Source organism: Macaca fascicularis, chromosome 1 (genome assembly GCF_037993035.2).
Source record: "Macaca fascicularis isolate 582-1 chromosome 1, T2T-MFA8v1.1".
Taxonomy (NCBI): domain Eukaryota; kingdom Metazoa; phylum Chordata; class Mammalia; order Primates; family Cercopithecidae; genus Macaca; species Macaca fascicularis.
In genome coordinates this window covers 140502363-140529521 of record NC_088375.1, presented here as the reverse complement: position 1 = coordinate 140529521, position 27159 = coordinate 140502363, and the positions used below count along the sequence as shown (strand labels likewise).

The 27159-nt window shown below is 37.5% G+C and overlaps 1 protein-coding gene and 1 long non-coding RNA gene across 2 annotated transcripts in view; one reads left to right on the top strand and one right to left on the bottom strand.

Annotated features, from left to right (window-relative positions):
• Nucleotides 1-5673: 5673 nt before the first annotated feature.
• GCLM (glutamate-cysteine ligase modifier subunit) lies at nt 5674-25392 on the bottom strand. The gene is made up of 7 exons (XM_045366990.3): nt 24916-25392; nt 20457-20522; nt 18902-18986; nt 15162-15221; nt 13958-14160; nt 12014-12128; nt 5674-6377 (listed from the first exon to the last, which is right to left on the bottom strand). Exons 1-7 carry the CDS (start codon nt 25039-25041, stop codon nt 6208-6210), a joined length of 825 nt encoding a protein of 274 aa, XP_045222925.1. The 5' UTR covers nt 25042-25392; the 3' UTR covers nt 5674-6207.
• Nucleotides 24716-27159, top strand: part of LOC135964479 (uncharacterized) — a 72073-nt gene continuing 69629 nt past the window's right edge. The window contains exon 1 of the long non-coding RNA XR_012417572.1: nt 24716-24798. This is a non-coding gene — a long non-coding RNA (uncharacterized lncRNA). The remainder of the gene's footprint in view (nt 24799-27159) is intronic.

Here is a 27159-nt window from a genome sequence, read left to right as displayed (position 1 = left end):
TTGTGCCCAGGAGTTTGAGACCAGCCTGGGCAACATAACAAAACCCCATCTCTACAAAATATATATAAATTAGCCAGGTATGGTGGCATGCACCAGTAGTCCCAGGTACTTAGGAGGCTGAGGTGGGAGGATCACTGGAGCCCAAGAGGTTGAGGCTGCAGTGAGCCATGATCATGCCACTGCACTCCAGCCTGGGTGAGAGTGAGACCTCATCTTGAAAAAAGAAATAATACAGTATATACTCATGTCTAGCTTCTTTCACTCAGCATAGTGTTTTTGTAATTCATCCATGTTACTGTGTATACCAGTAGTTCATTCTTTTTTATTGCTGAGTGGTATTTCATTGTATGACTATACAACAATGGATTTATCCACTCAGCTGTTGATAAACATTTGGGTTGTATCTGGTTTTCAATATTGTGTTTGGGGACTTTTAGAATTCTGTAATGTCAAATGATCATTTAAGAGTGAGTGCAAACTAAGCTGGGTGTGGTGGCATGTGCCTGTAGTCCCAGCAACTTGGGAGGCTGGAGCAGGAGGATTGTTTAGTTCTGGAGTTCTGTGCTGTAGTATGCGATGATCACACCTGTGAATAACCACTGTACTCCAACCTGGGTAACATAATGAAAACTGATCTCTATAAAACAAAAACAAAAAAACAAAGATTGAATGCAAATACAGACATTTCAGACAAACAGGATCTAGAAAGTTTACTGTCCCTAAAGACCTTTGGTAAAGAATTACTAAGGAGGCTAGGTGCTGTGTCTCATGCCTGTAATCCCAGCACTTTGGGAGGCTGAGGTGAGAGGATCACTTGAGTCCAAGAGTTCAAGACCAGCCTGGGCAACATAGCGAGATCCTGTCTCTACAAAAATAAAAATTAGCCAGGTGTGGTGGTGCATGTCTGTAGTCCCAGCTACTTGGGAGGCTGAGATGGGAGGATGGCTTAAGCCTGGGAGGTTGAGGCTGCAGTGAGCCATGATCATGCCACAGTACACCAGCCTAAGAAATAGAGTGAGATCCCTGCTCAAAAAAAAAAAAAAAAAAAAAGTGAACTTAAAAGGAATAGAATGCAAGAATCAACAGTGAGCAAAGAGGGAAAAGAATGAAAGTAAGTAATATTCATTGTAAAACATGAACCTTAAAATAATGGACCAGCAGACACATCAAAATCTTACATGACATTTTACACATTTAGTCATTGCTGAGGAAATATGTTAAAGCTTTTGTTGACTTCTCTGGTAGCGGAACTGCATATGACCATATCCTGATATAGTCAGAGGAGATAGCAAGTTTTCATCTTTTTGTAACATGTGACTTTTCCAAACTTAACCTACTTTTGTCTCAACAGAAGCCATTCCTTTCTATAAGAATAAGCTTTTGAAGGTATTTTCCTTGAACTTGTAAAGTTTACATATTAACTGCTCCATCATTCAATAAGGGCATATTTACAAACCAGGCAAACAAGGGTTTCTGCCCAGAATGCCCACCACACCTTGTCATCTGACCCTACTCTAAAGCTAATTTCTTCAGGAAAGTCTTTCTTATCCTTAACCTGCTACTCAGTCCCACTTCCTTCCACATGCCCCAATCCTTTTCATTACTTCTATCAACAGATACAGCTTTTTTTTTTTTTTTCTTTTTTTTTTTTGAGACGGAGTCTTGCTCTGTCGCTAGGCTGTAATGCAGTGGTGTGATCTTGGCTCACTGCAACCTCTCACTCCCTGGTTCAAGTAATTCTCCTGCCTCAGCCTCCTGAGTAGCTGGGACTACAGGCACATGCCACTACGCCCAGCTAATTTTTGTATTTTTAGTAGAGAGGGGGGTTTCACCATGTTGGTCAGGATGGTCTCGATCCCCCGACCTCTTGATCCACCTGCCTCGGCCTCCCAAAGTGCTGGGATTACAGGTGTGAGCCACCGTGCCTGGCCTTTTTTTTTTTTTTTTTTTTGGGACAGAGTCTGGCTCTGTCACCCAGGCTGGAATGCAGTGGTGCGATCTTGGCTCACTGCAACCTCCACCTCCTAGGTTCAAGTGATTCTTGTCCCTCAGTCTCCCAAGTAGCTGGGATTACAAGCATGTACCACCATGCCCGAATAATTTTTGTATTTTTAGTAGCGACAGGGTTCACCATGTTGGCCAGGCCAGTCTCGAACTTCTGGCCTCAAGTGATCTGCCCGCCTCAGCTTCCTAAAGTGCTGGAATTATAGGTGTGAGTCACTGCGCCCAGCCAACAGAGGCAGCCTTTTATTGCTCTTATTCATATACAGATTCCTCCCTTTCCCCCCACATATACCATATGTTCCTTGAAGATAGGAGTTATTTTTCATCTGTGTCCATCTGTAGCACAGTGCCTAACACATAGCAGGCATTCAATAAATCTTTGTGGAATGAATGAATGCATAAATAGCTTTATGATTTGGATGTTTTTAAATTATTAATTTATTTTCAAATCATACTTAGTTTGAGTTCAGATAGTTCAAAAATCAATATAATGCTTCAGGATGCTTCCAGTTATTGAAAAAACCCAATTAAAAATATACAACTCACACTTTATTTTGGTTAAATTCATAATGTAGGTAATATTAAAAATTATTATAAATATGTAATAATGCTTTATAATTTGCTATTATAGTACACCACTACTGACACATAAAAAGTTGACTTATCTAATTAAAACATTTTCCCTTCCTATGTTTCTAATTCTGAAAACTATAAAAATATTAAAGTCATGTTACATATTTTTCAAAAATAAAACTGCCATATCCCATTGCCAACTTTACAGGAAAAAGGTATACGTTCTGGTAACATAGGAAGTTAATGATGAAAAAAATAGGTTCAGAATTTTAAGTTGGTGTATTTGAATATGAAAACATAAATGACACAAATGGTTTAAATCCTCATTAAAACAAGCTTCACATTTCTCCGAATGCATATTTTGCAGAAGGATGAACTTCTAGCCAACATACAATAAATATATCAATTGTTTACATTCCCAAATATTGAAAATACTGGCTGAAAAATCTAGAAAGACAATGTTAAAGGAGCATAATTAAATAAGCCTTAGACCTTTTATCATTGAAAATTAAGATCCTAATTTTAGTTACTACTTGGCTCTGGTATGGGAAAGTCTGAACTATTCATGCAAAACAGAATAATTTTTTATTTTCCATTTTATACATAGCTGCTATCCAAATGATCTTTTTTGAAAAATGAATAATTATTAGCTATTATTTGTGATTCAAGTTCTAGCAATGGCCATCCCTAAATGGATATTCTATTAACATACTAGCACAATATGGTCTTTTATATCATGTGAAAATACTTGCTGCTTTTGGTGACTACAGTTTCATGGATGGGAATTCAAGATAGACTCATAACAGAACAAATTCCAAATTACAGTACATTGTGTTACAGTAAGGCTCCAGTGTATTCTGGAAATGTAATAAACAAGCTACAGCTTTTTTTTTTCATATTTACTGGAAAAAAAACAATTATATAAACTTTTTTTTACCTTGGTCACACTGGATTCACATCTCCTCAGAAAACATCTGTTATATAAACTATTGATAACTTAGCTTTCAGTTTTAAGTAATTATTTGGTAGTATTACCACTCTATTTTATGGCTTTTTAAACATTAAGTCCTTAAACATTTGAAAAGTGTTCACTATATTCTGATAGTTCATGAAAAAAAGATGTGAACATCAGCTTAGAAAGCTTATATATAAAGCTTTAAAAATCAGTGTTTTAAAAGATTATTCAATAATAGAAAATCATGAGTACAGAGGTAAAATTAAAAACTTATTAAAAAATTCCATACACGATCCCCTTCAGAAAATGAATCTATAATCTTGCTTCTTTGTGAAGAGTTGAAGGTGCGTGTAGGAGATCACCAAAAAGCTGAAGTTTAGATACATTAGCAACTAAGTTTTTTTCCCCCACTTTCAAAATAACCCTTCAAACAATTTTTGTAAGTCCAGGGTTATAAAAATAATAAATGGGATATTAAAGTTCCCTCTTAAAATATCTTGGCCAGTTCACTGTATAGATTTAAAATAAAATGAACACTTGTTTCAGGACTTATATGAAAAAAATGGGCATTTCCAAATGTAAAGATGAACTATATATATATTTAATAACATTACGATTAATATAAAGGCTAGAAGGCTTAAGTAGCTCAATATCTAAACAAGTTTTACCAGGCAAATCACATGATTTCACATAATTTTTTCTTTTTTTTTGTGACATAGTCTCGCTCTGTTGCCTAGGCTGGAGTGCAATGGCATGATCTCAGCTCACCGCAACCTCTACCTCCTGGGTTCAAGTGATTTTCGTGCCTTGCCTCCAAAGTAGCTGGGATTACAGGCGCCTGCCACCACACCTGGCTAATTTTTGCATTTTTAGTAGAGACAGGGTTTCACCATGTTAGCCAGGCTGGTCTCGAACTCCTGACCTCAGGTGATCCACCCACCTCGGCCTCCTAGAGTGCTGGGATTACAGGCAGGAGCTGTGCCCGGATAGATTTCACATAATTTTAATGATCAAATTAGCCAATCAGTAAACCACAAAATCTTACTTAGGAAAAGGGTCTATTATATTTATTTTGAATATGGAACCATAGTTCTTTTTCCCTAGGTTGAGAAAACTTGAGCAAAATTAGTTTTATTTAGGCCCATGGTTTAAAAATATTGAGATACAAGAGATTTTTTTTTTTTTTTTTTGAGATGGAGTCTTGCTCTGTCACCCAGGCTGGAGCACAGTGGCGTGATCTCGGCTCACTGTAACCTCCGCCTCTGGGGTTCAAGAGATTCTCCTGCCTCAGCCTCCCGAGTAGCTGGGACTACAGGCAAGTGCCATCACACCCAACCAATTTTTGTATTTTAGTAGAGATAGGGTTTCACCGTGTTGGTCAGGCTGGTCTCAAACTCCTGACCTCGTGATCCGCCCACCTCGGCCTCCCAAAATGCTGGGATTGCAGGTGTGAGCCACTGTGCCCGGCTGAGATACAAGAGATTTTAAAAGAAGTTTTCAAACTATTCAGGTTACAGACACAAATTTATAGAATTAAGGAGATTTATAGTGTACATCAACATTCATAGCTTATTTATTTAAAATTTTGTGGTTCTGAAACTAAGGAAGAATTATACGAAATGACCTATATAGTCTCTTTTAGCAATAAACTTTCAATTATATTATTCTGCTTTAAAATAGTGAAGACTATATCTCAAAGTTGTTTAAGTAGATAATGTTGGCCCTGAATTAAGGATTTTTTTTTCATCCCCTTTCTGGCTTTTAGTCCTTCCTAGTCAGTTATTGAATAAATATCACACATTTTACTCAAGTGATCCTTAATTCCTGGCTCTATGCCCCCTCCTCTCTCCAGAGCCCACAGTATCCTAACATATGGTAAGTACTCAATACTGAGGATTCTTGAATGAGTAGCAATATATACTAAGGATGGATCAATAATTTAAAAGAATCTGGAGGTGACAGTAGTTGCTTTTATAAACCCCCCAAACAATAATTTCAAAGCTTCTAGTCTCCTTTTCAGATTTACTTTGGTTTGTCTTTATAAGTAATAAAAAGAGATAATACGGTACAAGAATACATGGTTACATCATTACAGCTAAACTATAAGCAAGGACACATAAAAAAATTTAAGTTTCCATTCATGTATTGAAGAGTGAATTTTATTTACACTACTAGTAAATCCCAGCTACTCCAGTTATTCTGTTATATCTCATCAATAACAGGAAAAATATCTTCTTCCAGTATTTCAGTTTTAACAATTGTAATTAAATTGGTTAGTTATAATAAGAGTTAAGAAGCAATTAATGAATTTTTTTTGGAAATAAAAAATATGTATATACATTACCCTGATACCTAGGCCAAAATATATCTAACAACAAATTTTCTTGATTTATATTAGTCATAAAAATAAAGGAAAAATATATTGCAAGTATTTTCTTTATAGACAATTTCAATTAGAAAACAATAGTTTAAGGAAAGCAATAAAGTGGTTCATAAGAATGGATTGATATGGAGGCAAGATAAGTATTTAAAACTTGACAGACAACATACTGTCAAATATGACGAAAGACTATCTGCCTCAATGACACCATTTACAGGCAGTAACTAGATTTTTACACAACTCCATTTTCTCTCATATTGAAGGAAATTACAGGTAAGTTATGCTCCTAAGTCAGTTAAGAACCCCTTCTTTTAGCTTGTAAAATGTAGCCTTTTGATTTGATAATTCCTCTACTTTTCACAATGACCGAGTATCGCAGTAGCCACAGTGGCACCCACTCGTGCGCTTGAATGTCAGGAATGCTTTCCTGAAGAGCTTCTTGGAAACTTGCTTCAGAAAGCAGTTCTAAAAGAAACAACAAACAAAACTCCAGCGTGTTAAATTGGAAAACAAAAAAGCACTTTACTATGTAGGTAAGCATTTAACATAACAAAAGAAACCCTCAAAATTTAATATATAATATGCTTATCCTTCATGTGTGTGCTATGAATCTGAACCAGAGTATTAGAAACTCCCAGGCATTTATTTAAAAAAGTAACTACAACTCTACCCCAGCCTATTTAATTCATAACTTTTGGTGAGTGCAGCCTAGACATCACAGTTTTTTAAAGATCTCCAGGTGATTCTAATGTATAGTCAGGGAAAATACAGGAAAGTCTAAAGAAAAAAAAAGTAACTGATAATCCTATCAATTGGAGATGATACACCATTGTCATGCACTTTCTTACAACTTTTTTGGTGTATATGTGTATATATCTTCATATATATATCTCCATCCATATCTTGAATCTCTATATATCTCTTTATCTTATATCTGTATCTGTGTGGGTATACCTGTATCTTATAAAACTAGAAATCATACTGTAGTTACAGCCTTTTAAATTATCTTTTTCCACTTATATTGTGAATATTTTCCCATGTAATAGTCTGTGAAAAGATCATTTTTAGTAATTTCCCCACTACTATATTATATAGCTATCATAATAATATATTTCCCTATTATTGGTCAAAACATTTGTTTTGCTAATAAAAATAATGCCAGGATAAACATTCTTTAAAAAAATATATATATATTTTATATATAAAATATATATAATATATAAATAATATATATTATAAATATATATAAATTATACATATATATAAATTATATATAAATATATATATATATATATATTTTTAAGATGGCATCTCACTCTGTTGCCCAGGCTGGAGTGCAATGGTGTGATCACTAAACCACAAAATCTTACTTAGGAAAAGGGTCTATTATATTTATTTTGAATATGGAACCATAGTTCTTTTTCCCTAGGTTGAGAAAACTTGAGCAAAATTAGTTTTATTTAGGCCCATGGTTTAAAAATATTGAGATACAAGAGTTTTTTTTTTTTTTTTTTTTTTTTTGAGATGGAGTCTCGCTGTGTCACCCAGGCTGGAGTGCAGTGGCACGATCTCGGCTCACTGTAACCTCCGCCTCCCGGTTCAAGAGATTCTCCTGCCTCAGCCTCCCGAGTAGCTGGGATTACAGGTAGGTGCCACCACACCCAACCAATTTTTGTATTTTAGTAGAGATGGGGTTTCACCATGTTGGTCAGGCTGGTCTCGAACTCCTGACCTCAGGTGATCTACCCAAGTTGGCCTCCCAAAGTGCAGGTGTGAGCCACTGTGCCCGGCCACAAAAAATATTTTCAAACAAAAATCGGTTTATTACACACGCAAAGTTGTGTGGATGGGAGGACAGAAGGACTATATGTATTATAACCATATTAATTACAGTACATTAAAATGGTGGTTTCCATTACAAATAACTCTGTAAGTTTAAATATATTAGTGTTATCCAATGTATAGACTTTATATAATACATTTATCAGGAATGCCAAAAAAAGCCATATACACATAAATAATGCCCATTTTACAGGTGACGTTTTAAACAATGAAAACATCAATGGCTCTGATGACACCTGGGGCATTGATCCATAAAAACCCTTTCTAAAAATAGAAATATTTGTACCAGCAATGCTTTCTTTAAGCATTTGAATACAAATCATTGCAAGACCATTTAAATAAATTTTTGTTATCAACTATATCTTAAAAAAAAAGTCTACACATAAATTTATCTCCAAATATGGAAGAAACAAACCACCACAATAATGCAGATGACGAACATTTTAAAATGCATGCCTGGCTGTGAAATGAAGGGCCAAAGTCCAAGTACATTCTTAAAGCTAGATACATGCCATATTGCCAGCTGCTTTACAGAAAGGCTATGCTTTACACTTCTACCAGCAGTTGATAACTTGAGAATGCCGCAGTGCCAATTCTTTTTTTCTTTTCTTTTCTTTTTTTTTTTTTTTTGAGGCAATGTCTTACTCTGTTGCCCAGGCTGGAGTGCAGTGGCATGATCACAGCTCACTGCAGCCTCAAACTCCTGGGCTCAATGCATCCTTCCACCTCATTCTCCTGAGTAGCTAGAACTAGAGATGTGCATCACCAAGGCCAGCTAATTTAATTTTTATTATTTTTGTAGATATGAGGTCTTACTATGTTGCCTAGGCTGGTCTCAAACTCCTGGACTCAAGAGATCCCCTGCCTTGGCCTTCCAAAGTGCTGGGACTACAGGTGTGAGCCAGCATGCCCAGCAAATTCCAAGTTTATATCCAAGCTCTCTATGACTGCTCTGATGCCATATATATCCCACCACTCCTCTCCTCACTGCCTCTTCTCTGGCCACACTGGCCTCGCCTCCTTGCTGTATCCTGAAAACCTCAAGCACATTCACACCTTGGGGCCTCTGAATTAGCTTCTCCCTTTTCCTTGAACATACTTTTTCCAGATATTCACATGGCTCACTCCCTTCCTGCAGGTCTCTGATTAATATTACCTTAGTAGAGAGGCCTCTCTGACTGTACCATATAAAACAGCAATTAACTTGGATACTCTTTCTGCTTCAGCCAAATTATCTCCATAGCATATACTACCACTTATCATATGTAACATTTATTTTACTGTCTGTCTCCTCCCATTAGAATATAAATTCCATGAGGGTTTATTTTTGTCTGACTTGGTCCTTTATCTCTAGTATCCAGAACAATGGCTGGCAAATGGTGCTCAGATGTCTATTATATGCATCAATCAATATGGAAAGATTCCACTGGGGTCAGAAGCAACCTACAGATAGGGATTAAGTGAGCATCCTCACAGTTTGATTTCGGAGTGCTAAGGGACCCACCTACTCCCAAATGAACTGCTGTGATACCTGAATAGCATTAATAGTAAACGCTCAATCAATGTTAGCTATTTTCATGTGCCAGGTACTTTTCTGAGTACTTTACATGTATTAACTTAGTTAATCCACATGCTAACCCTATGAGATAGATACTATTATCTCCTTTATGGGGGGAAACTGAGGCAGAGAGGTTCGGTAACTTGGCCAAGGTCACATCACTAGTAAATGATAGTTTTCATAAATAGAATGCAAATGTCTCCTTGGAAAATTAACATTAATATGGATTTATCAGATTTTCTAACAAAGAGGACCCTGAGGGAAAGAGATATAATACAGATTGGATTTAATCGAAATGGGGGGCGGGGAACAAACAAAAAGGGAAAGTTCTAAATTCAAGATCATCTACTTTACAATTTTACTCTCTAGTTAAATTGTTATTACACTTCTAGTACAAAGGGTAATGGAAAATAAACCCATTATGGGGAGTAAGGGTAATTTTTAGAACAGGGGTAGACCTTCAGGGAATTTATAAACAAAATTCTATTTTAGATGACAAGCAGAGTTAAATGTTTTACAGTTTGGTTCCTTAAAAAAATTAAAAATATGACACAAAATCAGAGACTATGCTATTCATTAACTACATACTTTTAAAATTTAACTATGGTTGAACTCTTTAGTCAGTAAACATGACAAATTAAATCAAGAGTCGCTTCATTACAGATTAAAGTGTCTGACGGTTCATTAATGATAAATGCAGGATAAGCCTATACATTTTCACCAAAAGTCTTAGAATTAAAAAAGACAACCAAGTATCAAATTATGTCAGTAATACAAAAAATATAAAAAGGATTAAATCTCTCTCCTCATATACATATGCAACATATTTTGCCGTATTAGCACACATTCTAAATGTCAACATTTAGAGATGTGAAAATAAAACACTAGACACCTTAATCTCTTCGTATTTCCTTTCCTACTAGAAAAAGGATTGAGTTTTTTTCAAGTGAAGCTAGAAGAGGGTACAGGCTGGATCATCAGCTGTTGGTAACAATTACTGTTAGAAGAGCCTCCAAAAAGTAAAGAGACACGTGACATCTGCCAACATATGGAAAGTTAAAATTTAAATGACTTACAGTTCAGAATAAATCAGCATAACATTTGTTAGATTTTTCACTAAAATGGCTTAAAAAATCAGTTTACTTGATTGTGAAAGCTCTACTGGGAAGGAAAAAGTCACTGTATTTTATTCTGGTATGATTTAAATGAAAATGGATAAAGTTTTCAGACTGTAATATTATAATACTAACATTTCAAATCAGAGAGATTGTATAGTGGAAAAGGCTCCAAAATAATCCAAGACTTAGGCCAAGTTCAAACTTTGCCCAAAGCCAGCTGGGTGACCTTGGCTAGTTCCTTTCACTCTGAGGCTCTATTTCCTGACTAAAAAAATGTATAGTTTCAGTTGTTGTGAGGATTATAGATAACCTCTCTGAGGCATTTGGCATGATGCTTGGCATTCAAGGAACAATAACTATTAAAACTCTTTCTCCTCCATCTCCCCCTCCTCTGATGAAACAGTGAAGAAATGAGAATGAAGCAGACTGCTAATAAATAGTATAAAGTTTTAATAGATTATCCATAGCATTCTTAAAATGAGCAAACTGAATCAACCCACCGATATTGTGTCATCTTTTTAGGTATGGAAGTAAAAGCTGAATATTTTTTTGGTGGGAATTATCTATGAAATATAATTTCCTCTAATATTTATTAAATCAGAACTTCTATAAAAATGTCATTGAGAATTAAAACTTTCACAAGACATTTCTCACTTATAAACAAACATTTCTCATTTATGCCAAAAATACTAGGTAATATACAGGCTCTCTGAAACATTTATCTTTGCAAGTTATGTTCAATATTATCTTCCAAGTCTTTCTAGTTATCTTATAAAATGTTGCAAAAAATTATTCTATAAAAGACAGACAAGCCATTGTCATTAATCAAATATAAACATGTCTTAATAAAATACCTACTTACGTATCCTAAGTTGCTTATTAAGTTTTGAATTATATTACATGTGCCACTTTTTCCAGATATTTATCTCCTTGAATAAAATAGCCTTTTGGCCAGGCACAGTGGCTTATGCCTAAAATCCCAGCACCTTGGGAGGCTGAGGTGGAGGAATTGCTTGAGTCCAGAAATTCAAGCCCAGCCTGGGTGACATGGTGAAACCCTGTCTCTACAAAAAATACAAAAATTAGCTAAGTGTGGTGGTATGTGCCTGTAGTCCCAGCTACTCAGAAGGCTGAGGCAGGAGGAGAGCTTGAGTCCGGGAGGTGGAGACTGCAGTCAGTTGAGATCATGCCACTACACTCCAGCCTGGGCAACAGAACAAGACTCCATCTCAAAACCAAAGAAAAAATCAAGTGGCCTTTTGGTCCAGTCTTTGCTATGCTAGATAGTATTATATATATTACTATTTAGAATGTCTCAAAAGATCTTTTCTGTGTAGTTTAATATTTGTGAACCTCAAAAGACCAGATGTTCAGGAAATGATCCCTTCACTTTTTTTTCCCCATTGGTACAGAGATAAAGTTTTCTGAAAATAAAGACATGTATGTTTTGAACTAACCATTAAGAATAGTTCAGATAACACTGTATTTTTATCACTGTCCACACTTAAAATTATGTATCAACAAGTGCCTTTTTGTAAGACAAAGCTTATGATCAATCTCTATAGTGAAAATATCAGTTTTACCTTTTGGATCATTGTGAGTCAACAGCTGTATGTCAAATTGTTTAGCAAATGCAGTCAAATCTGGTGGCATCACACAGCAGGAGGCAAGATTAACTTGGTTACTATTTGGTTTTACCTAGAAGTGAAAATAAAATCATGGTATCACTACTAAATTAAATACCAAAAATAGAAAGCAATAAGCAATAACATAATTTTAGAACATATGAAAAATCACAATCCACAGTGCTTAAAGCTTACAAAATACTTTTACATTAATATCATTATTAATATATGCTTTTCTAACCTAGGTTAGTAGTAATAGGGAACAGGAATTCCCTATTACCTTTTCCCTATGTAGTATGTTGCAAAATGTATTTTGCAGTGTACCACTAGGGGGAGGAAAAATCCAACATAGTACTACACTTTTTTTTTTTTTTGAGATGGAGTCTTGCTCTGTTGCCCAGGCTGGAGTGCAGTGGCATGATTTTGGCTTACTGCAACCTCCACCTCCTGGGTTCAAGCAATTCTCCTGCCTCAGCCTCCTGAGTAGCTGGGATTACAGCCGCCCGCCACCACGCCCAGCTAATTTTTTGTGTTTTTAGTAGAGACCGGGTTTCACCATGTTGGTCAGGCTGGTCTTGAACTCCTGACCTCAGGTGATCTACCCACCTCGGCCTCCCAAAGTGCTGGGCTTACAGGTGTGAGCCACGATGCCTGGCCCGGTACTACACTATTAAAAAGTCTCCTGCTAGAACCATTTAACAATCTAATACATCTGCCTAGAAAACAAACATGCTTTTTGTTAGTTTGTTAAGTGTGATGGTTTCAGCTACAGAGGGAATAGGTCTTAAAGGTAGAGGATCAAATACAAGTAAATATATTTAAAGTGTAAAATATGGCTATGAATCACACACATTTTGAAAGAAAAGAACTGACAGCTTCCAGCAGCTGCACTGGTTAATTTACATTCTGAATCATCTAAGTCTCTCCGGTAGTTTCTTGACCTCATTCTGGCTACCATCAAGGAGAAGGGGAAATACTTTCTCTAGGTCTTCCTGTCCATAAGAAACTCTGAAAGCTCTGAAAAGGAGAAGGCTGAAGAAGGAGGAAAAGGAATAAAGAAAAATACTGAGAGTAAAGGTAAAATGCCAGCAAGTGACTTTCCTAATAATGTAGGTTATTAGACCAGAGAGGGGGAATAATTAATTTATGACACTCACTCCATATCAAGTTGTATGAACTGACAGTCTTACACATCTTTGAATAACAGCAAAATATTTGTTATATATAATGTTCCCTTACTTAGGAAATTAGAGTCATGGTCTAATAGTACCTAAAGAAAAAGAAGGTGTTTTTTTTTTTTTTTTTTGAGACAGAGTCTTGCTCTGTCACCCAGGCTGGAGTACAGTGGTGCGATCTCAGCTCACTGCAACCTCCGCCTCTGGGGTTCAAGTGATTCTCCTGCCTCAGCCTCCTGAGTAGCTGGGATTACAGGTATGTGCCACCACGCCCAGCTAATTTTTTTATTTTTAGTAGAGATAGGGTTTCACCATATTGGTCAGGTTGGTCTCCCAAAGTGCTGGGATTACAGATGTGAGCCACTGCACCCGGCTGTAAGGTTTTTCTTTAGGTATTATTGTTTTCAGCACATAAGTAGAACTGAAGGAAATGGCCTTAATTCATTTGGCTATAAATGTTTTAACACACATTTTCTAGTATTTTTGTCACTCATTTTAACTGGGATTAACATTCAGTTCAATCAGAGATACATTTAAATAAAAAGAAACAAAAACTCCAAATGATAAAACCTGCCTCAAAACTCCTGCAGAAACAAAACAAAACTCCCACATGTGGAAAAGTCACCCTGCAGGGATGGCCACTATGTGCATCACGCTCAACAGTGTGCAGCAAAGACTGAAAAGGGCAAGTTCTTCCCGGAGTACTCATGATCCTGCCATCCCTTACCTGTGCCCACTGATACAGCTGTTCCAACTGTGTTTTGTCTAGATCAGAGGTACCTATGGCAACAATCTTTTTGCTCTGAACTAAGTTTTCTAATTCCTCCCAGTAAGGCTGTAAATGCTCCAAGGAAAGATTAACTCCATCTTCAATAGGAGGCGAAGCAATGATCACAGAATCCAGCTGTGCAACTCCAAGGACTGAACAGGCTGATAGGAAGGAAAACACAAGGAGAATAAACGCTTGTTACATCATAAAAACAAATATTTCTAATGTTTTCAAAGTATCTCACTGAATTCTGTCCATATTCTTCACTAGTTTTCAAAATAACAGATTATTTCATAGTTTACTTTTCATTTAGAACATTTCCATCTTTCAAAAATGTGTAAGTGCCCATTTACCTACTTGCTCTGTGTGGCAGACAAGTGGGTTTCTCTGACCTGCCTTCTTCCTAGGCAGCTTACAGCTACTACATGCTCCTCTTTCTGGGGAAAAAAATTTCTTCTTGTTTCCTAGGTCCCAGAAGTTTTTAGTAGCTCCCTTACCTTCATAAAATTTTCTTCTCCAGTTCTACTTGCTCACTACTATCGCATATGGATGATCACAAGAATTATGACCTAATATTCTGTAACTGGTAGTCACAGCAAAGAATAAGCTTGAGACACTGAAAAACTGAATGTTTGGTCTTAATCCACATTTATAGAGGTAGATAACTTCTTAATTTCTATAAAAATAATTGAAGAGCTTATTTTAAATGATTATTCATTCTAAAGTTACATTAAAGAGCCAATTATTTGAGTTTTCAATATATGTAAATACTGGAAGAATTTTTTATTATCACAATAACCTAAGTGCTAAAAATAGATATAAAATACTTGAATTTTTTTTTTTTTTTTTTGCCATTGTTGGTTTTGATATTTCACCTCTAATACTAAAAGGGCTAAGAATATGATTAAGAACTTCTATCTCCAAACAGACAGTGAACATTTAACTACATTACACCTTTTACGTTCCTCTTGCATATCAAAGTATGACCTACGTAAGTCAGTATGATTTTACAGAAGCCATAAGAAACTAGGCTAGAACTTTAAAAGGTAAAATTGGAATCAACTCATTTTCTTTTTACCCGGACCTAAACACAAGTTATAACTAATACACATACACTAATTTAAAGTCCACTATTAAGATAAAAAATTTAGTTTTTGCTTACCCATGTCAACTGCACTTCTAGTTGATGATGAAGAGTTTGATCCTACAATGAACAGTTTTGCTGGGTAACAAAGAAAACAAAACTGATTACTACATTTGGATACACATTTCACTATATGCTAGCATTAACACTACTATAATACTAAGATGACAGATAATCCTGAATGAATTATTTTTCCTTTCCCAGTCACATAACTTTATAGTTTTAAGACATAAATGTATAGTTCCACTGTACTTTTAAAATCATGTGCTAGTTGCCAACAAATATCTGTTTATCAAAACAAAAAGTAAATATTTATTTCCCATTTATTAGAAGCAGGTTAGATAACTATTGGAGCTTAAATTAATTGAAATTTATATTTTTATGACTTAAAACATTAATAGAGCACATTATATACTTTCTCCAATAAACCAAAATCTATATACAAAGACTAAATAAAAAATGTAATGAGAAGAAAACTGAAAAGAAAAAAAAAAAGTCCACAATTCTACCTTCCCAATACAATCATTTTCATTTTCAGACATTATCTTCCAGTTTTTGGTCATATGAAGTAGGGCATAACATCATTTCCTCTTCTATTTGGTTTAACTTTATGTAACAAATATTTTAAATATATTTCTATGTAGTATTTAGTTATCTTAAAATTTCTTTAATTTAAAAAATTTTTTGTAGAGACAGGGTCTCATTATATTGCCCAGGCTGGCCTTGAACTCTTGACCTCAAGGGATCCTCCCACTTCAGTCACCCAAAGTGCTGTGATTACAGGTGTGAATCACCACAATTTTTTCTTGAGACAGGGTCTCACTCTCATCCAGGTTGGAGTGCAGTAGTGCGATCACAGTTCACTGCAGCATCAACATTCTGAGCTCAAGTGTTCCTCTCACCTTAGCCTCCCAAGTAGCTAGGACTACAGGCATGTACCCCTACACCTGGCTAATTTTTTTCATTTTTTTGTAGAGACAGGGTCTCGATATGTTGCCCAGGGACTCTTGAACTCCTGGCCTCAAGCAATCTTCCCAATGTGCTGGGATTACAGCACCACATCAGGAAAAATTTTTTTTATCCTAATAGTCATGTGCTTACTGTAGAAATGAAGACCTATAAAAGTAGAAAGACCAAAAAGAATGGCCAGTCTCATCACCCAAATTATTGTTTAGACTTCTGTGTATTCTGTGGCTTTTTTTCCACTTAGGGGTGGCCTTGAATATTATTCTGTGTTTTTAGTGTATAATTTTACATACTTTTTTTTTTGAGACAGAGTCTTTCTCTGTCGCACTGTGGTGCCATCTTGGTTCACTGCAACCTCCTCCTGGTTCAAGCAATTCTCATGCCTCAGCCACCCAAGTAGCTGGGCTTATAGGCCTGCGCCACCATGCCTGGCTAATTTTTGTATTTTTAGTAGAGACGGGGTTTTGCCATGTTGCCCAGGCTGGTCTCGAACTCCTGGCCTCAAATGATCCACCTGACTCGCCTCCCAAAGTGCTGGGATTACAGGCGTGAGCCACTGAGCCCAGCCAATTTTACATGCTCATTTTTTAATGGTTGAATATTATTTTGTAGTTTTGAAGAGTGGCATTTATTAAATGAGTTCTACTTATTGAACATTTAGGTTAGTAAATGTTCCAGTAGTAGTTCCAGTTTTCTATTTTCACATATATAATGCCAAAACAAACATCTTAGTAACTTGTTGTTCAGCATTATACTATATCATTTCCCAGGGATGAATTGTTAGAAATGTGATTATGAGTCAAAGCACATGACGTTTTGTGTCAGTCTTGTTATACTTTAAAAGATGTGTGCCAGTTTACCACACCACCACCAATTAAGAATTGCTCTTCTATCAACATAGGATGCTATTATTAAATTTTTAAAAAAAACTTAGTAGGTACAATACATACCTACCCAGGACCACATTAATTGTCATTTCTTTGGTTACTAGGAAAGTTGAGTCATTTTCTATATTTGTAAGATTGAGGTTTTGGTTTCATTTAAATTCAACTTTATATGTACGTATTTATGTAAACTCACTGTTCAAAAAAATAAATTTACTCAATAGACAAACAGGTAGAGTAGCAAAAGAGCAAGAAAAGAAAAAAATCAAAAGAGGAAACAGAGAAAAATAGGGCTAATGAAATACCCTTATATAAAGTGCCTGACATCCGATACATGCAACACATTTTCTTGTATGTTTCTTATATGAGTCCCTTCCTTCCTACTGCTAGGTGATGTCTCTAAAAACACTGCTTCCCTGAGATTACTCCTTATTGAACAGCCATCCCAGCTTCTCTACTAGATGAGAGTCAGTATTTACTATTTTGGTCTAACTTTAGCCCCTATAACTCTATGAAAACCTTCCCCACTACTATTCCTCTGTCCATGAATTTGTGCTGTCTGAAATGGTCTCCTTTCTCTGAAGGATGAGGCTTTTTTGGATAGGTAGAAAGAGGAAAGCTCTTTAGATGGGGAGAATTTTGATACCTATTAAGAAATCTCAAGCCCTGTAGGAACTGAAGACAACTTCTAAGAGACCCAAGATGGAACTAAATCATGAATTACAGTCAACCTCAGAAAGAATGTTGGTTTACGTCCTTTCCAACACAAACAGCAATGTAAAATTAACAGGAAAAAATGGGTTTTGGAGTTAGGCATACCCGAGTGGATTCCTGGTTCAACCACTTACTGGTTGTATGACAACCTTCAAGTTATTTAATATCACTAATGCAATGCGGTAACAGACTTACCTTGCAGGATTGTTTTGAGAATTAAATGAGAAAATATAACCATAAAGTACCAAGTACAGTGTCTGGCACAAAGCAAGACTCAATAAATGGTAGTTACTATAAAAGACACTAAAAAGTTACTAAAAAGACAATACCCTATCTCATCTTACATGCAATTTATTATTATTAACCATCTCAATAATAATAAAATAGCAACAACCACAATAACAACAACATGGTAGCAAACAATAGCTACCTAGAACTTACTTTGAGGCAAGCACTGTGCTAAGTGCTTCTTTTGTTATTTCATCCAGTTTACAAAGAAGCCAGAGAAACAGATACATCCCCATTTTATAGATGAGAAAACTGAGGCTCAGGGAGGTTAAAGTCTTTGTTGGCCCAACATTATACTAGCCTGTAATCTGCATACCCAGAAACTTCAAAGCTCAAGCTTTTAATGATTATGCTATGCTAACTGTAAGGTAAGGGCAGAGATGGCATATCTTTTCATTTTTGTATTCCTTGAGTATAGTACAGTTTCTGGAATTTGTCACTCACTACATTTCCTGAGTGGGTGTTACAGTATTTTCTTTCTCTCCATGTAACTTGCCCAGGTTTCTTTTTATATTTGCAGGTGACCTCAGACATTGCTTACCAGTATCTTACCAGAAGGGGGTGCTTATGCTTGCTTTGGGTGGACACTGCTTCTAAGCCTTCCCTTTATCCTTTCCATCTCCTTCATCTTAATCTTTCTACTGCTCTGAAGTTTGACACATAAATTACATGACATGATGACACCATCATGAAGAACAGCAAGTTGAAGTTCTATTCTGACTCTTATATAATAGCCAGCATTGACCTCTTAGAACTCCATCTTGGAGTTTAAGTAAAATTATGTTAAAAAATAATTTTTGAATTTCTCACATTTAGTGTCTGAGCAAAGAAAGGCTTATTTTAATGCCTAACAAAATCTATCGCTTCCACTATGTAACAAAATAAATTGAAAAGACTGTACTTTACCAGAAACTTTCATTTCTTCTCTTTCATCAGGATTTATCTTTTCTACTGCATGAGATACAGTGCATTCCAAGACATCTGGAAATTCCTATAATAAACACAATATTTAAAATAAATACAAAATTTAATGCTTCTGATTAATTATAAAATTTTCTATTATCCATAATGCCTAAAAGAAGCAGAGAACCTATAAGACAACAGAGCTATTTACCTGAGGTCTGGGTGGCTAGGTGGGCTTTACAAGGGTTGTAAAGCTCTGACATAAAGGTAAAATGGTGTGTGTGTGTGTGTGTGTATCTGTTTTCTGAGAAAATCTGTCTCATTTTGACGAGGTATTTACAAAGAAGCATGATCAAAAAAATTAAAAACAAGCAGTGGGGGCATATGTGAGGAGTCAGAAACACTAGCACAGCAGATAATTTTACTCTAAAAAGAAGTGATTCTCCTGCCTCGGCCTCCCAAGCTGGGATTACAGGCACGTACCACCACGCCTGGCTTTTTTTTGTTTGTTTTTTTGTTTTTTTAGTAGAGATGGGATTTCGCCATGTTGGCCAGGCTGGTCTCAAACTCCTGACTTCAGGTGATCTACCTGCTTCAGCCTCCCAACGTGCTGGGATTATAGGCGTGAGCCACTGTGCCCGGCCTGTAATCACAAGCATTGTAAACCAAAACTTTTTTCCTGAGTAAAACAGAAAAAAGCAAAGGCCATTTGAACGTATTTTAATGAATAATGCACAAGGATAATGAGAAAATATTAGTACATATACATCAGAAACGTATTAACTTACATTTACAATATCATACAAAGTAAACAGCTAAGGCTTTCCCATGATTCTTGAGCACTTTCACAGCACATATCAGGGGTTCAGTAAGTGTTTACAAGTCAAGCATAAATAGAATAAATAGTCATTTCAGAGAAACACAGATTGATTTAAAAAACCATTACTCAATGTCTATATAGTAGCTATAGAGTTACATGGTTGCGGTATGCCCAGAGGAACCAGTATTTCCACACATGTCCTTTTCCATACTTTTAAAGTAGCCTAAGTAATGTGCTGTGAGCCTTTAACTGAGTTAGATTTCAAAGAGTGGTTTAGGGTTTTGAACACTAACATTTATGACAGTAGCCATATACTGACATTTAATGGAACACAGTTCCTTACTGTTTCGTCGGAAACTGACATTTGAAAAATTACTTCTAGTGACATTGAGTCTACCAAAGCAATCAATCAATCACAACTGATAATCATTCCTCTACTAGACCAAATATAAACTGAAATAAAACACTAATAGTGAGGAAACCACAGTGAGGAAACCGTGGTGAGAATTAAGCATGAGAATCCTAGTATCTTATCTGGTTAAACAGTTGCCTACAGTCTAGATTTTCTGTTTTACGCATAAGCCTACTGGATCAGAGTGCCGTCTCAGCAAATCGACCACAGAGAGTTTTATGGCTAATTGCCTATTTGACTTCCCTCACAAAACTGAAGAAATTAACTTCCTGTTTACTTTACTTCCTTTTTGACCTGCATGATTTTTGCATTCACATTTCACTTACCCTCACCAAATCTGGGTTGATTTGGGAACTCCACTCATTCAAGGTTTTTTGGATACAATCACGAAGCTGCAAAACGAATGCAGTTTGAAACTGTTAATCAAACTCTGTACTTTTCTGTACTTCTACAATAAGAATATATTAATTTGATAAGCAGGAAAAAAAGATAGCAACAGGAAATACCATATGAACCCCAATTTTAATTCTACAGGGTTTTTATTTCCTTTAACATAGATAAATTCAGGCCTGTTTTCACCCTACTCTTGTTTCTCAAAGGTTCTTGAACTAAAGCAGTTGTCTAATTACTTTAAAGTGTTTTTTGTACCAGTGAAAATTTAAGCAAACTGTTGAGACATAAAAGCATTCACAGGCCAGGTACAGTGGCTCATGCCTGTAATCCCAGCACTCTGGGAGGCTTAGGCAGGCAAATCACTTGAGGTGAGGAGTTCAAGACCAGCCTGGCCAACATGGTGAAACCCTGTCTCTACTAAAATTACAAAAATCATGTGGGCATAGTAGTGCATGCCTGCAATAGCTACTCAGGTGGCTGAGGAAGGACAATTTTTCTTGAACCCAGGAGGTGGAGGTTACAGTGAGCTGAGATGATGCCATTTCATTCCAGCCTGGGCAACAGAGCAATTCTGTTTCCTCCAAAAAAAAAAGGCACTCATAAAGAAACAAAAATAAGGTTTATAAACAGAGGAACTTGGATTCAAGCCCAGGCTGTCTGACTGGAATTCATGTCACAACTATGCCACATTTCTCAAAGACAAACAAATTAAATTATTAGAGAATAAGTGTAGCTGGAAAATCCTACCTCAGATTCACCTGTGCTGTTTATTAAAAGTTCAGACTCCTGAGCCTAATCCTAGACCCACTGAATCACTCTCCAGGAGCAGTTTGGACTTTCATTTTAGCAAGCATCCCAAGAAGAGTACTTTATCTATGTACTCTAAAGTCTGAGAACCACCAGGATAGACATATCTTGCAGAACTCAACTTGTATGACAGTCCAGAAGTCATTTCCTAACATTTAGGTGCACCTCTAACCTGTCTTCCATGTTTTCTTAAACAAAAAAAATTTTATACAAATATTCTAGTATGTTGTAAATTAATTCAAACATACTTTATTGAAGTGTATTTCAGACTTATTTGATAGTAGTCCAAAGTAAGACATACATTCACATAGTGAGCAAAGACCTATATACATATAATGGAACAAAACATTCACAAAACGATATTTATTTTCACAACATGCCAGGCACTCTAATGGTTCTAACATATTACTTAGAAAAAATATATTGGTCCATGACTCACTGAACTGATTTATGACCACTAATGGGCCAAACCTGGCAGTCTGAAATCACTGCCTTATTAGATAACCAAGGACATAATGTTTTGCATTCTTCTGTGGGCGATCAATGAAAACACAAATGAGTAACTAGAGGCAAGCCCCTGAATTGCAAAAGCACTTTCCTAACAGAAACAGCAGACACTAAACTTCTGAACTATCTGAACTATGATTGCTTATGATAAAAATTGATACAACCACTGTACTACGTATATCTTAGTACACACGATTACAAGACATAATTGGTTTATCAATTTAAGGGCACAGAACTACCTATGTTAAGATTCACAATCCATAATAATAATTTATGTGCTAATCACAACAATTCACTTGAATTCAAATCACAAGGTCTAGATCTTTATGTAAAGCATATTTATAATCAAATTTAAGTCAGTGGATGAAAATGAGTTGATAATCATTCCAGATAGAATTACAAGTCATAACAGTCTCTTAAAAATTAGTAAACATTGAAAGAGCAGAACCAACTAGAGGTTAAAAATTCTATCGGAAGTGCTTTGGCTCAAAACATGGGAGAATTCTAAGAAATTTCCCTCCGGAAGGATGGCTCATTTGCACACTTGAGGCTTTCCCAATGAATTCCTCAATTCAGGAAAGTACGTATATTTTCATAGTATTCACCCTCTTCTTGAAACAATTTCTTTAATCTTGGATTCTGCAAAATGTCAGGACACATCATAAAACAGTCTAACATTATAATTGCGTAGGAAATTCATTGACTTTATCACAAGCCTAATGATTTTTAATCTTGTAAATTACATGTTCGCTATATTGACTAAACATTAACCTTGTACTTGGGTTAATGTTTGTCATTAACATTAATGTTTATGTTTGTTCTCTGCTCTCTTCATTCTTATAATACACATGCAATATCACTGAGGATAAGCATCACCACAACTTAGCCTACCATTAGATCTGGAGTTGTATAAGAATTTTTTCAATACCATGATTCAACCAGTCAAACAGCCTTACAACAAAGAAGTGGGCAAAACAGTCCTATAATGGTCCACTTAAAAGCTATTTGATTTCATAAAATTCCAGTGAAACAAAAAATCTGAACAGAGGTCATAACAGTTTTTTAAAAATTAGAACTAGAAAAGACCTTGTAAGAAATTTAAATGAACTCTCGACCCAACATGTACATTTTCTCAAAAATAAGTGATTTGTTTAGTTTCTTTAATCTCTTCAGTGAGGCTGAACTGTTCCAAGTAGTATATCCCAATTTGGAGCTTTGGATGTTACAAAGTTCTTTTTACATAGAAACAAAATGTGCCTCCCCTTTTGCTCTTACCAAGCAGTCATAGTTTCCCTACAGTATGATGCCATTCCTTCAAGTTTTCCTCAAATGTTTTCTAGTTTCTTTAGTTTTATCCTACTCTTATGAAGTGCCCTAAATAAAACACTAGAAACCAGAATTAGTCCTTTGAACAATGTTTTACAAACTGCGGTGTGTGACTCCGAGCATCAAGAAATCAACATTTTAAAAATTAAAATAAGACAGAAAAAATCAGAATACAGAGTATAAAATAAGGGCTAATATCTTTTTGTGAAACCTGTTTCAGATATACTGATTATACAACTATTACCTGGATTGCAAGGTAAAATGTACCTCTTACTGTGTTTGCAGTCAGAAACTCTTTTGAGTCACTACTTTAGAGTATGCTATTGTGAGATAGGTAAAATTTCACCCAATAATATCAATATATGTGCAAAATTCTGTATTTATGTACCACCAACAGTACTGGAAGAAATTAAGACTCTATGTACCGAATACAGAAATATTTATCTTTGGGAGAAACAACCAAAGTAGGTGGTTGAAATAAAACAAAACATACACACTGAGCTGCAACATAAACACAGAATATGGTACAGACTCAGATTCCTACTTAAGTTACAAGCAAGAGTTCTCATCTCCTGATGGGCACTGACCCCAACAGCAGGCCTGGGCACAGGTCCAGCACTTAACTCAGAGGGATGCCCTGTGCTGCTGCATGGTTTGTTACCAACATCTCATAGAAGAGAGCAGAAACCGCCTAGGAACACAGCTGATATCATAATACGACATAGTTTAGGAAGGTTTTTCTTTTAATTAAGATTTATCTTTCTGATGAAACCAGATGATAGGGAGACAGATGCCTGTACGGTGTGCGTTTTTATATTTTACCTCTTAATTCTCACAACAACCTGATGAGGAAGGTTTTATTACCCAACTTTAACTTTCCCAAAGTCATATAGCTCCTAAATCTAAAGGTTTTGTTATTTTTTAAATACTAGAATTGTCTCATACCGCCAATATGCACAATGTGCAGTGGATTCCTATCCGCTCAGAAATGGCCAACAAATAGGTAACAAGTTTGTAATTCCAGATTAATTTCTGTCACCTCTAACTAGTAACTAGTCTTTTTATTTTCCAGTTTTTACAAAACTTTTATTTTTTTAATTGATAGATATTTGTACATATTTGTGGGGCATATGTGATATTTTGTTACATGCATAGAATGTGTAATGATAAAGCATACATAGATGCACAGATATATGCATAAAATGTGTAATGACTAAAGTCAGGGTATTTAGGGTATTCCAAAGCCAAAACTGAGTGCTTACTCATTTGCTTCACGGCAATATAGAGTCTAATGTCAACATTCTAAAAGTTAGGTGTACTATGAATACTACTACATCCGAATGCACCAAAGGACAATCTCCGAAAATATTCCTTTACCTGGACAGGGTGGGGGAAGGAAGCGAGAGATGTGAAGAGGGACGGAGCGACGTCCTGGCCCTCTGTGACCTCCGTGCCAGGAAGAGGGACCCAGGATGTTTGAGAGTTTTGCCACCAGCCTTACAGCACCGAGAGAGGCGTCACTCAGTGCGCAGCTGCACCCGCTAAGTTTTTTAGACGCGTTGCCCCTCAGTAGCGGGTTTGGACCCGAGGTCGCGCCGACACTGGCCCTAGCATCTTCCCGCGGGCGAAGCCCAGGTGAGAGCAAGGCCCTGCCACCCTCCCTCGCCCGCGGGTGCTTCTTCCTTCCCGGAACCGCCCGGCCAGGCCCAAGGCCTGCCCCGGGAGCCCCGCGGCGACGGTCGCCGCGCTCACCTCCTCGCTGTGCGTGGACGGGCACTTCTTCCGCAGGCGGCCCCAGTTCAGCAGGTTCCCCGTCTGCAGGTGCAGGGTGCGGGCCCGCGCCAGGAGCGCCTTGGCCGCGCGGCTGTCTGTACCCATGGCAGCGGCCGCCCAGGGGCCGAGCGGCGAAGGGGCTGCGGGCGGGCAGGCAGGCGGCCGCCCCACAGGACGCGGTGCCCGAGGCCCGAGAGAGGCCCGAGAGGGAGCGCGAGGCTGCCGGCGCCGCGCGGCTGGAGCCTGGCCTCCGCTCGGGCCCCAGGGAGGCCGGACGGCGGCTGGGCGGCGGCGGGAGAGGAAGGCACCGGTGACTGCGGCTACGGCCCCGGCTACTGCTGCCGCAGCGGGAGAGCTGACTCCAAATTGAGGGAGCTGTTTCCTGGTAGACAATGACTAAGCAGAAATCGCGGCCGAGAAAGTGCTTCGTAACCGTTACTCGTCCCGCGGCGGGGCAGGGGCGGGGCGCGAATCGGCTGCGGGACGCCGGCCCGCGAGTGACTGGCCCTCAGCCTGCGGCGGGCGTGGCGACGGGCGGTGCGCGGCGGGCGCGCGGGCCGAGAGAGCGTGGCGGCGCGGCTCGGAGCGCAGTGCGCCGCAGGGCTCCCCCTGGTGGTCAGAGGACAGAGTGCGGCAGACACTGCCTCCACCTGGTGCGGTCTCCGGGCGTTTGGGTCGTGGCTCCGCCCACTGCCGCCCCGCAGCCGGCTTCCTACACGTCTCTTTAAAGGGCAGCCTGAGCAGCCACCGAGGCTCGGAAATACTACGTAGTTTTCGTTCTCAGAAGCAGCTGTTTGTGCGCAAGTGCCCCCTTCTTCTTTTCGCTTCGCTGCCTTCAAGGACCTTCTCCCAAACTGCTAATATATTTCTTCATCCATTAATTAAAGGTCTATTGATTCACGCTATTTGCTGGTAATGTGTGAAGTCAACGAATAAGACCGAGTCTTTGCCCTTGAGACGCCTACACTCTACCCAGAGACAAGTTCTAAGCACAGAAAACAAGTAATTTTATAAGAACATCATAGGGCAGTTGTTCTCCAGATGAGTTCAGATTAAAGAGGACCCTTGAGCCGGTGAGATCGCAGAAAGATTTTATCACCCACCCCTTCAGAGGTGGTCGAGATTATTTACCCCTATTAGGTTTCACGTGTGGTGGTGGACTCGGTATGAACATCAAATTGAACATTTATTGAGCTTTCCTCAACAATCTTTCACTTTCGTTGAAGTGAATCAGATTATTAAAGGCAAAATGAGATTCTCATTGTAAGCGGGGACAATATAACTGTTAAAAAGAGAGCTGAGCCAGTTGGTAAAATGGTAAGAATTAGGAAAGGGATGGGAAAAAAGATCCTTCTACAGAGTTAGAAATTGAGCCTCATGTTGAGTAGATATTTGTTGGCTGAATGAATGATGGTAAGAGTTCATTGAACGAGCTTGCGCTGCTTTTTTTTGGGGGGGGGTATCAATTTTTTTTTATAGTGAAAGAGCTACCCACAATCACCACCACTACTCAAACACATTTTGATGCACTGTAACATATAATTAACATTTATTATTATAAATAATTCAAACATAAACAAAAACAGAATATTATAATGACACCCGATATAACTAGCGTCTGAACTCAAGATTGAATAAGATTTGTCTATACTTTTTTTTATTACATTTTAAGTTTTAGGGTGCATGTGCACAAAGTGCAGGTTTGTTACATATGTATACATGTGCCATGTTGGTGTGCTGCACCCATTAATTCATCATTTACGTTAGGTATTTCTCCTAATGCTATCCCTCCCCACTCCCCCCACTCACAACAGGCCCCAGTGTGTGATGTTCCCCACCCTGTGTCCAAGTGTTCTCATGGTTCAATTCCCACCTATGAGTGACAACATGTGGTGTTTGGTTTTTTGTTCTTGCGATAGTTTGCTCAGAATGATGGTTTCCAGCTTCATCCACGTCCCTACAAAGGACATGAATTCATCCTTTTTTATGGCTGCATAGTATTCTATGGTGTATATGTGCCACATTTTCTTAATCCAGTCTATCATTGATGGACGTTTGGGTTGGTTCCAAGTCTTTGCTATTGTGAATAGTGCCACAATAAACATACGTGTGCATGTATCTTTATAGTAGCATGATTTATAATCCTTTGGGTATATACCCAGTAGTGGGATGGCTGGTTCTAATGGTATTTCTAGTTCTAGATCCTTGAGGAATCGCCACTGT

Bases quoted from the DNA above. Each gene is read 5' to 3' on its own strand.
- GCLM (XM_045366990.3), bottom strand. From the start codon at position 25,041: ATGGGTACAGACAGCCGCGCGGCCAAGGCGCTCCTGGCGCGGGCCCGC. The intron at 18,987-20,456 runs GTAAGTGAAATG...TGTTTATTATAG, and splicing joins TCAACCCAGATTTGGTGAGG to GAATTTCCAGATGTCTTGGA. The intron at 14,161-15,161 runs GTAAGCAAAAAC...CCTTCCTATCAG, and splicing joins TAGAAGTGCAGTTGACATGG to CCTGTTCAGTCCTTGGAGTT.